Genomic DNA, 17,041 nt, shown 5'->3' on the forward strand with positions numbered 1-17,041 from the left:
ACATGCTGTTGTCTCAGAGCAATCCAAGAGGGTATATAGTGAAGAATTACCAGCGCCAGTACAGTGCAATGTATAGCATAAAAATACAAATGAACACTGCAGCACAAGTGGGGCAGGCACCAGAGGTGCCGCTTACCGCCCGCTGAAAGCGGGTGTGTGGTCGCTAGAATCCCGTGCCTGGGTCTCCCATAACTTGTCTCCCCTTCTCCAGCTCAAACAGCACGTCAGGAATGGCTGCCGGCGTTCAGTGAAGAGGGGCGGACCGTGGGCGTGCCTCAGACGAAGAGCGGGAAACCAGCGTCTCACTGTGTTCAGTGTGAGGGCTGGAGTATGTAAAGTAAACTCCAGCCCTCGGCGCTGACGTTCTGCACAGCGTCCCGCCCCCACTCTGACTGGCAGGCCTGGGGGCGGGAACGAAACGAACTAGGCCGCAAAAAGCCGGGGACTGTAGTAGTAAGCGCGGCCGTCAAATATGCACGGCGAGCGCGGAAGTCCCCGGCGAACCACAAGTCCCAGCCGCGCCGCAGTTAAAACTGACAGCAGCGGCCGGCGCGACCGTTTCCAAACCATTAACTCCTTCAGCTAGCTGAAGATAGTGTGGCACACGCGCGCAGCGCTGTTGTCCCGGGCGCACTAACACACCCAGCAATGCTGGTGTGTGTGTGCGCGATTTGCACGGGGACACAGAGTACCTTAATGTAGCAGGGCCCTGTCCCTGACGATACTCAGCTCCATGTCCAGCAGATCCCAGGGGCTGTGGATGGAGCTCGGCCTCAGTGCCTGGAGACCGGTAAGATCCCACTTCACCCAGAGCCCTAAGGGGATGGGGAAGGAAAGCAGCATGTGGGCTCCAGCCTCCGTACCCGCAATGGGTACCTCAACCTTAACAAACACCGCCGACAAAGAGTGGGGTGAGAAGGGAGCATGCTGGGGGCCCTAGTATGGGCCCTCTTTTCTTCCATCCGACATAGTCAGCAGCTGCTGCTGACTAAACAGTGGAGCTATGCGTGGATGTCAGCCTCCTTCGCACAAAGCTTGAAAACTGAGGAACCCGTGATCCCACGGGGGGTGTATAGGCAGTAGGGGAGGGGCCTTACACTTTTAAGTGTAATACTTTGTGTGGCCTCCGGAGGCAGTAGCTATACACCCAATTGTCTGGGTCTCCCAATAGAGCGACAAAGAAATAAAAAAAAACCTAAAAAGTTCAAATCACCCCCCTTTCACCCCATTCAAATTAAAGGGTTAAAGGGAACCTGTCATCAGAAATTTTGCTTTAAACCTAAAGGTTTCCCCCTCTGCAGCTCCTGGGCTGCATTCTAGAAAGGTTCTTGTACTTTTTGTGGCACCTTTTAAACCAAATTAAATACTTTATAAACTTGTACCTTTTGCTATGTAAATTTTGTAAATCGTCCATGGGGGCGGGCTTTCTGCTGACCGTTGCTGTTCCTCCAGCAGATTTACGCCACCCCCCAACGCTGAATTTCATATCTCAGGACGCCGCCCCTGGGCGCCCGTGGTCCCGCGCATGCGCTGTGCGACTGTAGCGGGACTGTGCACTGTGTGCACATGTGACCGCTGGTGACATTTTGCGCAGGCACGAGGTTATGGGCGGCGCTGTGAGTGTCATCAGCAAGTGCCGCCCATAACCTCGTGACCGCACTTTCCCCTCTTCCTCCAGCGTTCTGCGCAAGCGCTTGCTGGCCAGAATACCTGACGTCACCTCTTTCCCATCTTGCCCTGCTGCAGGGTAAGATGGGAAGGAGGTGACGTCAGGTCATTTGGCCGGCGAGTGCTTGCGCAGAACGCTGGAGGCAGTGGGGACAGCGCGTCCACGAGATTATGGGCGGGCACTTGCGATGCAATCACAGCGCCGCCCATAATCTCGTGCTTGTGACACACGTCACCAGCGATCCTGGCGTGGGCGGCACCTCGGGCGCAGTGGTCGGTGTCCTGATGGATGAAATGGAGCGTGGGGGGACGGCGTCAATGTGCTGGAGGAACAGCAACAGTCAGCAGAGAGCCCGCCCCCATGGACAATTTACAAAATGTATATAGCAAAAGGTACAAGTTTATAAAGTATTTAATTTGGTTTAAAAGGGGCCACAAAAAGTACAGGAACCTGCTAGAATGCAGCCCAGGAGCTGCAGAGGGGGAGACTTTTAGGTTTCAAGCTAAATTTCTGATGACAGGTTCCCTTTAAAAAAATAAAAAATATACACATATTTGGTATCGCCGCGTTCAGAAATGCTCGATCAAAATATAAAATCAATTAATCTGATCAGTAAATGGCGTAGCGGCAAAAAAATTCCAAACGCCAAAATTACGTTTTTTGGTCGCAGCAAATTTTGCGCACAATGCAATAACAGGCGATCAAAACGTAGCACCTGCCCAAAAATGGTACCGTTAAAAACTTCAGGTCGAGTCGCAAAAAATAAGCCATCACTAAGTCTCAGATCCCGAAAAATGAGAATGCTATGGGTTTTGGAAAATGGCGCAAAACGTGCGCCACTTTTTTTTGGACAAGCTTGTGAATTTTCTTTAACCCCTTAGATACAAGTAAACCTATACATGTTTGGTGTCTACAAACTCGCACCGCCCTCAGGCATCACATAGATACATCAGTTTTACCATATAGTGAACACAGTGAATAAAAGATCCCAAAAACTATTGTACGATCACACTTTTTTTGCAATTTTTCCGCACTTGGAATTTTTTTGCCCTTTTCCAGTACACTATATGACAAAACTTATGGTTTCATTTAAAAGTACAACTCGTCCCGCAAAAAACAAGCCCTTATACGGCAAGATTGACGGAAAAATAAAAAAGTTACGGCTCTCAGAAGGAGAGCAAAAAACAAAAAACGCAAAAACGGAAAGTGCCAGGGGGCTGAAGGGGTTAAACTGGAAAAACCCCTCATCAGCCCTGACAGCGGATAATAGGAAAGAGCTGGAGCTCGTCCTCGCTCACATCGGCAGAATTCATGTCCAGCTGTATTTCTCCTCTATAACATAACTGCACATCCCGTGTTATCACCTGCACCGGCATCACAGATTCATTCACATTTCATGTGTATTGTACATGAAGGGTTAATATACCGCTGGAGAAACTGACACAGCAAAGAGCGGAAAATAGGAATGTGTGACCTGTGTGTGTTATTGGGTGGTCTGTACTCACCGGGGCGGTGATCTGTAGGAATCCCCTCGTTACTCCGCTGATCGCCCCTCACATTTCTCTCTGGAGAATTAATATTGTTCAGATCTTTATCCGGATCCAAAAGCTGCAAAACAAAATATTGTAAAAGTCCCCGGGAATAATGGAGATAAGATCCGGACATGTGAGGTCTGTGGTCAGCTGTGATCCTGCCGTCTCCACCGCTCTCATTACACAAGTATAAAACATCTAATACTGGAGGAGAAAACAAGACTGAACACAAGGAGGTCACAGCCGTCTACACCTCATAGGGGAGATCTCCATCTACCTGAGGATCCTGTGGAGGAGGAGGAGGAGCGGGACATCTCTCTGGGGTCGTCCTCGTACTGGAGAGACCTGCAGGAGACACGGACAGGACGGACATCATTATTACTTACAGATAATTATAGGCCGGGTGTATTCAGTCCTGTCTATTACCTGGTGATGTGCGGGGCTGGGGCTCCTCCATCATCACCTCCTTGTACCGCTCCTTGTGTCCTTCTAGATACTTCCACTCCTCCATGGAGAAATAGACAGTGACGTCCTGACACCTTATAGGAACCTGACAACACAATGCTACCGTCATCACCCAGAATCCTCCAGTGCCGTCCTGTATAATGTCCCAGCATTCCCAGCAGTGTCACCTCTCCAGTCAGCAGCTCAAGCATCTTGTTGGTGAGTTCTAAGATCTTCTGGTCATTGATGTCCTCATGTATCCGGGGGTGAGGTGGAGGCCCCGGGATTGGGCTCAGGGTTCCTCCCCGTCCTTCAGACACAGGGGCCTGACAGCGATCACTAGAGGTCTTCACTACTGCGTAATCCTGAGTGTGGAGACATTAATAATATCACTACAGACATTTCCAGAGTCCATCACCCCCCCGGTCATATCCTCTGTTATCCCCATAGATAATGATGTAATGTGATGACATCAGAGCCTCTCACCTCCCCGGTCATATCCTCTGTTATTCCCATAGATAATGATGTAATGTGATGACATCACAGCCTCTCTCCTCCCCGGTCATATCCTCTGTTATCCCCATAGATAATGATGTAATGTGGTGACATCAGAGCCTCTCACCTCCCCGGTCATATCCTCTGTTATTCCCATAGATAATGATGTAATGTGATGACATCAGAGCCTCTCACCTCCCCGGTCATATCCTCTATTATCCCCATAGATAATGATGTAATGTGATGACATCAGAGCCTCTCACCTCCCCGGTCATATCCTCTGTTATCCCCATAGATAATGATGTAATGTGATGACATCAGAGCCTCTCACCTCCCCGGTCATATCCTCTGTTATTCCCATAGATAATGATGTAATGTGATGACATCAGAACCTCTCACCTCCCCGGTCATATCCTCTGTTATTCCCATAGATAATGATGTAATATGATGACATCAGAGCCTCTCACCTCCCCGGTCATATCCTCTTTTATCCCCATAGATAATGATGTAATGTGATGACATCAGAACCTCTCACCTCCCCGGTCATATCCTCTGTTATCCCCATAGATAATGATGTAATGTGGTGACATCAGAACCTCTCACCTCCCCGGTCATATCCTCTGTTATCCCCATAGATAATGATGTAATGTGATGACATCAGAACCTCTCACCTCCCCGGTCATATCCTCTGTTATTCCCATAGATAATGATGTAATGTGATGACATCAGAGCCTCTCACCTCTCCAGTAAGATGGCAGATTATCTCCAGACTCAGGTTTAATATCTTCTCCATAATTTGGTCTTTGTTCATCTTTTATGTCAATCAGGAAAAATCAAAAGAAAACAACAGAAGATCCTTTATTGTAAAGAGGATGAGATGATGTTGTGAAAAATCAACTAAAAAACACAAAAAAAAATAACTAAAGAGAATAAGGGGAAATTATGTGAAAAGATAAAAGTGGAGATGTCGTCTTCCCTTTTTTTCTGTCGGCACCAACTGAATCCGATCTGAGGAGGAAACTGCAGCAGATCGGGCAACTCCAACACTTTATTCTTGGTCCTAAAATTGTCCAGATTTTAGAGGAGTTACTCATAAACCGTGTGTCGCTCTCTCTCCCCCATGTGTAGTGCGGGGTCTGTCTCTCCCCCATGTGTAGTGCGGGGTCTGTCTCTCCCCCATGTGTAGTGCGGGGTCTGTCTCTCCCCCATGTGTAGTGCGGGGTCTGTCGCTCTCTCTCGCTCATGTGTAGTGCGGGGTCTGTCTCTCCCCCATGTGTAGTGCGGGGTCTGTCTCTCCCCCATGTGTAGTGCGGGGTCTGTCTCTCCCCCATGTGTAGTGCGGGGTCTGTCTCTCCCCCATGTGTAGTGCGGGGTCTGTCTCTCCCCCATGTGTAGTGCGGGGTCTGTCTCTCCCCCATGTGTAGTGCGGGGTGCTGCTCTGGTTAGGGCAGGAGTCTGGGGCACACAGGGTCAGGTCTAGTTATATTGCAGGGTAATCTACACCTGATATTGATTTGCCACTGTGGAATGTGAATGACCCGACCATATGACTCTACATTGATGGGGGAGACTTTTTGGCAGATGTCACTATTGGGATTTTATGAAAGGTTTTTCTTTTCCCCTCTCTGATGCTGTAATTTTTGGTGTTTTTTGTCTCCAGTAAACCAGGGGTAATCCTTATAAACCTGAGGTAGTGTCAATACCTACTAATAGGTCTCTATGATCCATCTCTTACATGTGATTGTTGGAAGTATTAAGTATAATGCCGGCGTCACACACTAAGATATATCGTGCGATATGTCGGCGGAGTCACGTCGTAAGTGACGCACATCCGGCATAGTTTGATATATCGTAGCGTGTGACAGCTACGAGCGACTGTGAACGAGCAAAAATACTTACCTTATCGTTGCTCGTTGACAAGTCGCTCATTTTCAAAAAGTCGCTTCTTCTTCTGTGCTCCGGTTGTTAATTGTACCTGGGGTAGCACACATCGCAGTGTGTGACACCCTGGGAACGATGAACACAGCTTACCTGCGTCCTCCGGCAATGCGGAAGGAAGGAGGTGGGCAGGATGTTTACGTCCCGCTCATCTCTGCCCCTCCGCTTCTATTGGGCGGCCGCTGTGTGACGTCGCTGTGACGCTGAACGTCCTTCCCCCTTCAGGAAGTGGATGTTCACCGCCCACAGCGAGGTCGTCCGGGAGGTAAGTGCGTGTGACAGGGGGTTAACGACTTTGTGCGCCACAGGCAACTAATTGCCCGTGACGCACAAACGACGGAGGTGGGTACGATCGCTCGTGCGATTGCACGATAGATCGTACCGTGTGACGCCGGCATTAGTGGTATCAAGCCCATAGATGAAAGATCTGGGGTCACATTTAAAATTGTTTTCCCAAAAGAAAGGCGTACAGAAGAATATCACTGTTAGGGGTCACCGCCTCGTCATTTCTGAGACCCTCTGTTATTAAATGGAGAATGAATATATGAACATACGTCGCTGGTGTTATAGTGACCAGATCCCCAGATTGTAATGAATGGCATAACACGTGGAGCGAGGGGTTATCAGGAGGAATATATATTATGTAAGTATGTATGTATACATACATACATACATACACACACACACTCACTCCTTTTGTAGTCCTAAGGGCCAGTTGGTCAGTGAATGCAGTGCACACTGGTTTAGTGGCCCCTCTCTCACGGTTGCACTGTATAGGTGTGTGTTGGTGTTTACAGGATAATAGTAAAGGGTTAATGCTACATTTGTTTCCTCTTTTTGCTGCAGGAACATGTTGGAGTAAATGAGGAATTGGTGAATATCTGATGTGATTGCAGATCTTTGCAGTAATTACCTTTGTGAATATTAACCCCACATTTGCTGGCACCAGTCATGCGGGACAGACCCTGTTATTATGGAGGCTGTGAAGATTAATAATAATGGTGTCTATCACCGTACTTAATCCCTGCAGTTTTCGGAGGTGTCTGCCGTCCGGGCGGGAATTTATCTACTTCAGTGATTTTCAAGCGGTTTTAGAATTTTTACTAATAATCACCAAGATAAAGTTCATTATCTCAGCTAGAAACAAGTAGAATATATCAGCTGTAATCCACCCGTCCGCTATAATCCACACATCAGCTATAATCCACACATCCACTGTAATCCACCCGTCGGCTGTAATCCACGCATCCGCTATTGTACTAAGGCTACATGCGCACGCTGCTTTTTTTCCTGCTTTTTTGCTGCTTTTTTGGCTGCAGTTTTGTCAGCAGAACTTTCTGACATCTGACTTCCCAGCAAAGTCTATGAGAAGTCAGATTTGCTGCGCACGTTGCAGTTTATTTGTCAGCGTTTTTTTTGTCAAAAGTTTGTGACAAAAAAAATGCAGCATGTTCATTCTTCCTGCGTTTTTGTCAACATTTGTCACCCATTGAAATCAATGAGGGCATCAAAAACGCAGGAAAAATGCATGCTAATCAAAAGTGGTGCATTTTACCTGCCTTTTACCTGCGTTTTTGCTAGCAAAAACGCAGGTGATTTGTCAGGAAGTGAGGTCAGGCAAGTGGTCCCGTCCTCCACGTGTTCCCCGAAGTACCGCTGTCCCCAGGGGAGATGATATGGAGGACGGGACTATCAGCAGTGGCAGCGAGAGGGGGATGGACATTGGCAGCTGAAAACATTGATTTTTCCCTCTCGCTGCCGCCGCTGATAGTCCCGTCCTCCACGTGTTCCCCGAAGTACCACTGTCCCCAGCGTGCACGCACAGGGGAGATAATGTGGAGGACGGGACTATCAGCAGCGGTGGCAGCGAGAGGGAAAAATCAATGTTTTCAGCTGCCAACGTCCATCCCCCTCTCGCTGCCGCCGCTGATAGTCCCGTCCTCCACGTGTTCCCCGAAGTACCGCTGTCCCCAGCATGCACGCACAGGGGAGATGATGGACCCCTCTCACCGCCACGGCCACCGCTGAAAGTCCCGTGCTCCACGCTCCTGCCGGCTCCACGCTCCTGCCGCCGGCTCCACGCTCCTGCCGCCGGCTCCACGCTGTAGCGCGATCAGCTGAGCTGTCACTGAGGTTACTCGCGGCCACCGCTGGATTCAGCGGTGGCCGCGGGTAACCTCGGTGACAGCTCAGCTGATCGCGCGGCTGTCTTCATTAGCTGCATGGAGGTGACCGGAGCGGCGGTGTCTGCTGCTTCTCCGGTCACCTCCATGCAGCAGAGCTGGATGCGACGCTGGAGCATGCTGGATTACGCCGGACATGGAGGGCTTTGTCGGGGTTAATAAATTGGTAATGAGGGAATGTGTTTGTGTTTTTTATTTCTAATAAAGGATTTTTCGGGGGGGGGGGTGTTTATTTACAGATTAATCATGTAGGGTGTCTCATAGACGCCTGACATGATTAATCTAGGATTTAGTGGCAGCTATGGGCTGCCAATAACTCCTTATTACCCCGATTTGCCAACGCACCAGGGCAAATCGGGAAGAGCCGGGTACTGTCCCAGAACAGTCGCATCTAATGTATGCGGCAATTCTGGGCGGCTGCTGACTGATATTGTTAGGCTGGGGTGCTCCCCATAACGTGGAGCTCCCCATCCTGAGAATACCAGCCTTCAGACGTATGGCTTTATCTGGCTGGCATTAAAATTGGGGGGACCGCACGCCAGTTTTTTTTTAATTATTTATTTTTTTCTAATTTTTTTTTTCAATTCAACAAGCTTTATGGGCTTGTTTGAACTGAAAAATACATGAATTTGGGGATAATGAAAAAACCACGGTATTGGCTGCGCTGCTATTAAAGTTCATAAAGATGATGGTATTGTTCCAAAAAACTTTTCTTATTGCAAGATTATAAGCCACAACGCGTTTCGGAGTTAAATGTTCCCCCTTCCTCAGGAAAAATACATGAAACAATTGTTGACAAAACTGCAGCCAAAAACGCACCAAAAAAGCAGCAAAAATGCACCAAAAAAGCACCTACATTTTTTGTGACATTTCCAGGCCCTCTCTGACAAGGTGCAGTTTTGGCTGCAGTTTGTGAACACGAAAAAGAAGCAGCGTGCGCATGTAGCCTAAAAGTGTAAAGTGATCAGAAAAAAAGCATTTATGAGGAGGGTACTCAACTTTCCCAACAACTGTCATCCCTTCCCTCTACGGCTTGAGTAAATCTGGTCTCTCTCCAATTGACCCCTCCACGACCCCCTCCCCACTTTCCTCTGTGACCACTTGTTTACTCTGTCTATGGTACCCCACATCTGGGCTCAGCTTTGATGTAATTGAGGAGTACCGTCTAGAGATGAGCGAGGACCGAAATATTTATAATCGCTATACTGTGAACGAGTAGTTTGTAATATTCGTGCTGAATAGCGAGTACAATGCAAATCAATATGAAATGCGAGTAATTTCCTGCTGGACCCAACAAAGAGGTCTAGAGCCTGAGGAAGAGGCTGAAATGGATGGAAAGTGATGAAACTGAATGGGGAGAGGCTGGAGAATGTGCTGCATGCATACTCCTCCATCACCGGCTGTCACACTGCTCCGCTGCCCCTGATGAAGCTGCTATACAGCGGATCGCGGGGGGCTCTCTCCACGACCCTCTTTACTGACGTGCTCCCTCCACGACCCTCTTTACTGACGTGCTCCCTGCTTCTCTGCTCTTTACTGACGTGCTCCCTGCTTCTCTGCTCTTTACTGCCGCATGCTAATATATCTTGTGTCCTCCGTCTCCTTTATGCATGGTATTTCTGCTCACATGACTGACAAATGCAAACTGAAACCGGGCCCGGTCACCAACTATGTGTGACCTTAGGGATCAACCACTTTTTGCTATATATATATATATATATATATATGTGTCTGTGTTTTACATCATTCTTTGTGCCAGTACTAATTGTGTGTGTGTTTTTATGTGTGTTTCCAATAGATTCAATAAACTTATCTATTAATTCTAATTGGATGCGCACTTCTATTATGTGTGACCTTTTCTCTTGTTTGATTCTCGTCCTTCCCATAAGAGACTGCACTCCATCTTGTTACCGTGTCAGGCTGTGCACCCGTCCTCCTTTATATACAGCATACTCAAAGTGGAGAAGGAGAAGGGGTTAAACCCGCGCAATCCGCCAGATAAATTCAGAGGAGATGTTGATAATTCAGAACATTCTTTTATTCCATGGGTCTACGCGTTTCAAGGTCTGTGACCTCTTCTTCAGGACCAGCAAATCAACACTACATGTACATACAAATGAAGCCTTTTTATACCTGTGGTAACCACAAAGTACCGCCTCCCGGCACTTTGAAAAAAGTCAGAAGGGAAAGAAAAAAAAAAAAAAAAAAGGATCTGCATGCATGATACAGCGTTTTTCACAGATATCATATACTTTGTAGAATGCTATTATACTGGTCATAAAAACAATTTATATGAGAAATACACATTCATAAAATGGAAAATTATAAAATAAAAAAAAAAAAGGAAAGAAAAAAATGTCAAAAATCAGGACACGAACTCCAAGAAAGTTGCCCATAAGGTAACCTTCGATTTTTGTGGTGTACGCCACCAGTAGTTCTCAAAAAGCTGTGTATCCCTAAAGTTATGTTCACAAGGTTGTCATATATGCGTACGATTAAATAAAACATATGTTTAATAAATATATTAAAAACATTTCAATATAGAAAAAATGATAAAGGAAAGAGATGAAATAAAATGATAATAAAAATGCATAATTTGCTGTGAACTTTTTATATAGAATAAAAATTCTTTCACCCATGAGTACAAAGTGATGTGTATATAAATATATGTGAATAAAAATATAATGTGTGCTATATTCTTTGTGTGTTAAAAAGGATGTGATATTTACTTTTTCTTTTTCAAAGAGGATCATTCATAGTATCAACGAGCTGAAGGTTATTAGCGGGCATAAGCGTGGGAAAAAATATGTGTGCGCATGCTCTTGACCCTACCATGAGGACACATAGTACAGCGGTACGGAGTAGATGCCAAAGCTGGGACCGTGGGAATAAAATCTAAGGCGCCTGGGCCAGGGATATAGTTGGTTCAAGGTGGCTGTGTATGCAGTTATTTAAATTCTGAAGAGCAACATATAAATTAATAGATATAAAAACATAATATTTCTCTAAAAAATATATATATATATACATAGAACCTATAAAAAGGGGACAATAATAAAAGGAGTCAGAATGAATAAAAACTCCCAAATGGCACAACAAATCAGTAAAACAGGTCAGTTACTTCATTAAGTCCAGTTGGTTTCAATGTATCCAATCTATAAATCCAAAAAGTCTCTTTTTTATTTAAAACCTCTATTCTATTAGGAGTATCAATAGGGATTTGTTCAATTGGTGTTATAATGATGTCTGCCTTTTTTCCATGTACCAAAGTGCAATGTCGGGACAATCCATGTAAGAGGAACCCTTTCTTGATGTTATGTCTATGGGAATTTAATCTGTTATGTAGGGGCTGTCTAGTCCTTCCTACATATTTTTTACCGCATGCACAATCAATGAGATACACCACAAAATCAGAATGGCATGTGAGATGTCCCTTGATCGTATATTTATCTGGTTCTTCAGCTGTACCAAAAGTCTTTCTTTTGTGTGCAATGGATGTACAGCATAGACAATTTTTGCTGTAGCATTTTGAGACCCCAATAGAGCGTTCCTCTTCTTTAGAATTAATAGGAACTCTCAACCTACTGGGTGCCACAATATTCCTAATAGTCGGGGCTCTCCTGTAGGTGATGCCTGGATGGGATGGAAGAATCTTCTTAAGCACAGGATCACCCAAAAGGATCTCCCAATGTTTATTAAGGGTCTTCTTAATTAACGCATTATCATGACTAAAAGTGGTAATAAAATTATAGCTAAAATCAGAGGGTCCATCACGAGGAGACATTTTATTGGAGGTTATAATCAAATCCTCCTGTCTCAGGTTCTTGGTTTCTTTAAAAGCACGGGTTAAAAGTTTTTTGGGGTAGATCTTTTCATTAAAACGGTCATATAAAACTCCAGCTTGTATCTTAAAATCATCATCTAGTGTACAATTTTTCCTAATTCTCCGATACTGATTAATGGGAATGTTTAGCAACCATTTATTATAGTGGCCGCTATTAAAATGTATGTAGCCGTTTGTGTCTACTTTTTTAAAAAAGGTCTTAGTAAAAATCTTATTTTCCTTGTGTGCAATTGTGAGGTCAAGAAAATCTATTGTATCCTTATTAATAGTAGAGGAGAAAGATAAACCCCAATTATTCTTTTTTATATGAGAAATAAAATTAGACACGTTATCCTCCTTATTGTCCCAAATTATAAATAAGTCATCTATGTATCTTTTATAGAGTATAATGTTGTTCTGATATTCAGATTGTTCAATAAAAACAGATTCAAAAATTCCCATAAATAGATTTGCATAAGTTGGTGCGACTTTACTGCCCATCGCGGTCCCAAGGATCTGATGGTACAGTACATCTAGGAAGGTGAAATAGTTGTTTTTCAGTATAAAACTCATCCCTTCACGGACAAAATTTTTTTGTAAGGGGTGCAGCCTGGTATCTTTTTCCACAAAATGTGAGAAGCAAAGTAGCCCCAAATCATGGTCTATATTTGAATAGAGAGCAGACACATCCATTGTAATAAAGTGATATGTATCTTTCCAAACAATATCCTTTAACATGGTTATTAAATTAGAAGAATCTCTCAGATAGCTATTTAGTTCTAATACATGAACATGCATAATTTCATCAATATATGCAGCCAAATTTGATGTCAAAGAATCAATTCCTGAAATAATCGGTCGTCCCGGGGGGTTTTCAAGATTCTTATGGATCTTGGGGAGGTGGTATAAAAAGGCCATTTTAGGATCCTTAATCATAAGAAATTTCTTTTCAGTGCTATTAAGAATATTATTTACAGTTGCTCTGGTAATTAGATCATTATATGCTATAACCGCAGTGTCATAATTCATTTTACTTGTCTTACAATATTGTGCAGCATTCGATAGGATATTGTGGGCTTCTTTTATATAATCCACCCTGTCCTGTATGACCACACCACCTCCTTTATCAGCTGATCTTATAACTATGTTCATGTTCATTTTTAGGGATTTTAGAGCTATTTTTTCACCCTTACTAAGATTAGATGCAATCCTGGTATTACCCGAATCAAGATGTTTAAAATCTTCTAAAACCATATCGCAAAAGGTTTTTATATGGTGCCCCTTGCTGGCTATAGGGTAAAATTTTGATTTCGCTTTTACATTTGTGTGCAAAAAAACATCTGTATGTATAGTAGTATTATTATCTTTCGAAAGTATATTATTAGGGAGACGGTCAGCAAGTAGGTTGTTCTCAGTTGTTTTGAGATCCTTTTTCTCTATAGCAAAATGTCTCTTTAGTGTCAATTTTCTTACAAAGTTTTGAAAGTCCAGGTATAAGTCAAAATCTTTAGAATGAAAGGTCGGACAAAAGGATAAACCCTTATTTAGGACTGCTGTTTCTTCCTTTGTGAGTATGTGTTTAGAGAGGTTAAAGATATTATTAGTATCCTTTTTTATGTTTTCTTTCCTTTTTTGTTTAGATTTGATTCCTGCCCGGGTTCCTCTAGTACATTTTTTCTTTTTGTTGCTTTTGGCGTTAAAAAATCCATTAAAGCCGTTCGGTTTGAATTTAGGGCTGGCGGTAAAAAAGGGACCAGGGAAGTACTTTTATTGGTGTTATCTATAATAACTGTGTTCATTTCTTGTGTGGTTTTATTTTTTGGGCTGGTTTCATTTATGGCCACACTATCCATATCTAATTGGGAAGGGGGGAGTTGTAAGAAACTTCCCTCATGTGTAGTTAGATTGAGCAGATCTATGAAATCTCTATCATCCTCAGGTTCATCAAATACTGAAGGTGATTCAAGGTTAGATGGAGCAATCATTGATCTTTTCTTGCGGATCTTATCAATTTGGCTCTTGATCTGAGCAAGTTGCCTTTTGGTCTCTTCTATGCTAATTTTTGATCTCTGTTTATCAGTGTTATTATTAACATTAACACTTCTGTCATTTTTCTCAGTGTTTTTATCATTTTTGTCACACAACACTCCTCTAGAGTCTAAAATAGGTGTTTTAGTAATGTTAATTGTTTCAGTAATAGTGGAGGGTGCAGAGCCATTTTCTTTGTTAAAACCCTCACTAGTGCTTCTCCTAGGTTTGTTAAAACCAATATTAGTTTTGTGATACCTACTATTAAAAAAGTTTCTACTCGTACTATTTTTCCTCTTATATTTTTGCCTTTCTGGTGTTCTTGTCTCTCTCTCAGTGTTACAAATACCATTTTTTTCGTTTATTTTATCCTTACGGTCCCTTTGTAATTTTTTGGACTTTCTTATAACCGTATCATGTTCAAGTTGCAATAATTTCGTATTAATATCTGAATTGATACGCCTATATTCAGGATGTGAATCATAACAGGAGAGATTATTATAAGCCTCTGAAATAGAGGCTGTAGCCTCCTGTGCAATTGTTGATCTTTTTTTATATAAACATTGAAGCATACCTTGCATGCATGTATGTAGGACACCTTCCCATTCTTGTGTGAAGTCCAGATCTTTTGGGAAAGGGGAAAGATGTTTTATCCTAAGTCCTCGGGGGCAAAGCTTCTCATCCATATAAATGGACAAAAATCTTGCATCAAGTCCATAATGTAACTCTTCTTTAAGCAGTTCCTCAAGGTGAAGAAAAAGTTTCTTCATATTGTCTGTCTCTTCCTCAGTAAAAGGAATGGAAATATCCAGATCGTGGTTCACATGGTCTTTTGCTCCAACAGTTTGGAGTATAAGTCTTTCCCTTGTAGTAAGTCTTTGGTTGAAATATTCCATCCTGGTAAAATATCCTCCGCAGCTCCAATAATCCCAGGGAGATGATCAATGTCAAATCCGTAAAATCAATATGGAAACTAGAAAAGAGAAGCGCTGATAGGGTTTTACCAGATTACACATACGGTTTAGCATATATCACAATACACTCACCGATTCAGGTTGTGAGAGGTCACAACCACCATAGATAGCATCAGATAATGGCGGCTGCAGCGGCCCCACGTGTTTGCAGATCAAAGTGGAGAAGGAGAAGGGGTTAAACCCGCGCAATCCGCCAGATAAATTCAGAGGAGATGTTGATAATTCAGAACATTCTTTTATTCCATGGGTCTACGCGTTTCAAGGTCTGTGACCTCTTCTTCAGGACCAGCAAATCAACACTACATGTACATACAAATGAAGCCTTTTTATACCTGTGGTAACCACAAAGTACCGCCTCCCGGCACTTTGAAAAAAGTCAGAAGGGAAAGAAAAAAAAAAAAAAAAAAAAAAAAGGATCTGCATGCATGATACAGCGTTTTTCACAGATATCATATACTTTGTAGACTGCTATTATACTGGTCATAAAAACAATTTATATGAGAAATACACATTCATAAAATGGAAAATTATAAAATAAAAAAAAAAAAGGAAAGAAAAAAAATGTCAAAAATCAGGACACGAACTCCAAGAAAGTTGCCCATAAGGTAACCTTCGATTTTTGTGGTGTACGCCACCAGTAGTTCTCAAAAAGCTGTGTATCCCTAAAGTTATGTTCACAAGGTTGTCATATATGCGTACGATTAAATAAAACATATGTTTAATAAATATATTAAAAACATTTCAATATAGAAAAAATGATAAAGGAAAGAGATGAAATAAAATGATAATAAAAATGCATAATTTGCTGTGAACTTTTTATATAGAATAAAAATTCTTTCACCCATGAGACACAGTGATGTGTATATAAATATATGTGAATAAAAATATAATGTGTGCTATATTCTTTGTTTGTGTGTTAAAAAGGATGTGATAGTTACTTTTTCTTTTTCAAAGAGGATCATTCATAGTATCAACGAGCTGAAGGTTATTAGCGGGCATAAGCGTGGGAAAAAATATGTGTGCGCATGCTCTTGACCCTACCATGAGGACACATAGTACAGCGGTACGGAGTAGATGCCAAAGCTGGGACCGTGGGAATAAAATCTAAGGCGCCTGGGCCAGGGATATAGTTGGTTCAAGGTGGCTGTGTATGCAGTTATTTAAATTCTGAAGAGCAACATTTTTCTATATAAAAAGTTCACAGCAAATTATGCATTTTTATTATCATTTTATTTCATCTCTTTCCTTTATCATTTTTTCTATATTGAAATGTTTTTAATATATTTATTAAACATATGTTTTATTTAATCGTACGCATATATGACAACCTTGTGAACATAACTTTAGGGATACACAGCTTTTTGAGAACTACTGGTGGCGTACACCACAAAAATCGAAGGTTACCTTATGGGCAACTTTCTTGGAGTTCGTGTCCTGATTTTTGACATTTTTTTCTTTCCTTTTTTTTTTTTATTTTATAATTTTCCATTTTATGAATGTGTATTTCTCATATAAATTGTTTTTATGACCAGTATAATAGCATTCTACAAAGTATATGATATCTGTGAAAAACGCTGTATCATGCATGCAGATCCTTTTTTTTTTTTTTTTTCTTTCCCTTCTGACTTTTTTCAAAGTGCCGGGAGGCGGTACTTTGTGGTTACCACAGGTATAAAAAGGCTTCATTTGTATGTACATGTAGTGTTGATTTGCTGGTCCTGAAGAAGAGGTCACAGACCTTGAAACGCGTAGACCCATGGAATAAAAGAATGTTCTGAATTATCAACATCTCCTCTGAATTTATCTGGCGGATTGCGCGGGTTTAACCCCTTCTCCTTCTCCACTTTGATCTGCAAACACGTGGGGCCGCTGCAGCCGCCATTATCTGATGCTATCTATGGTGGTTGTGACCTCTCACAACCTGAATCGGTGAGTGTATTGTGATATATGCTAAA

The 17,041-nt window shown here is 42.9% G+C and overlaps 1 protein-coding gene across 1 annotated transcript in view; it reads right to left on the reverse strand.

Annotated features, from left to right (window-relative positions):
• LOC142257032 (uncharacterized) overlaps nucleotides 1–17,041 on the reverse strand; it is a 51,871-nt gene that overhangs the window by 16,655 nt on the left and 18,175 nt on the right. The window contains exons 6-10 of the mRNA XM_075329088.1: nucleotides 4,880–4,951; nucleotides 3,834–4,010; nucleotides 3,628–3,751; nucleotides 3,479–3,546; nucleotides 3,175–3,277 (exon numbers count right to left, since the gene is read on the reverse strand). Coding sequence (XP_075185203.1) covers nucleotides 3,175–3,277; nucleotides 3,479–3,546; nucleotides 3,628–3,751; nucleotides 3,834–4,010; nucleotides 4,880–4,951 — 544 coding nt within the window. The remainder of the gene's footprint in view (nucleotides 1–3,174; nucleotides 3,278–3,478; nucleotides 3,547–3,627; nucleotides 3,752–3,833; nucleotides 4,011–4,879; nucleotides 4,952–17,041) is intronic.

This window comes from Anomaloglossus baeobatrachus, chromosome 1 (genome assembly GCF_048569485.1).
Source record: "Anomaloglossus baeobatrachus isolate aAnoBae1 chromosome 1, aAnoBae1.hap1, whole genome shotgun sequence".
NCBI lineage: Eukaryota > Metazoa > Chordata > Amphibia > Anura > Aromobatidae > Anomaloglossus > Anomaloglossus baeobatrachus.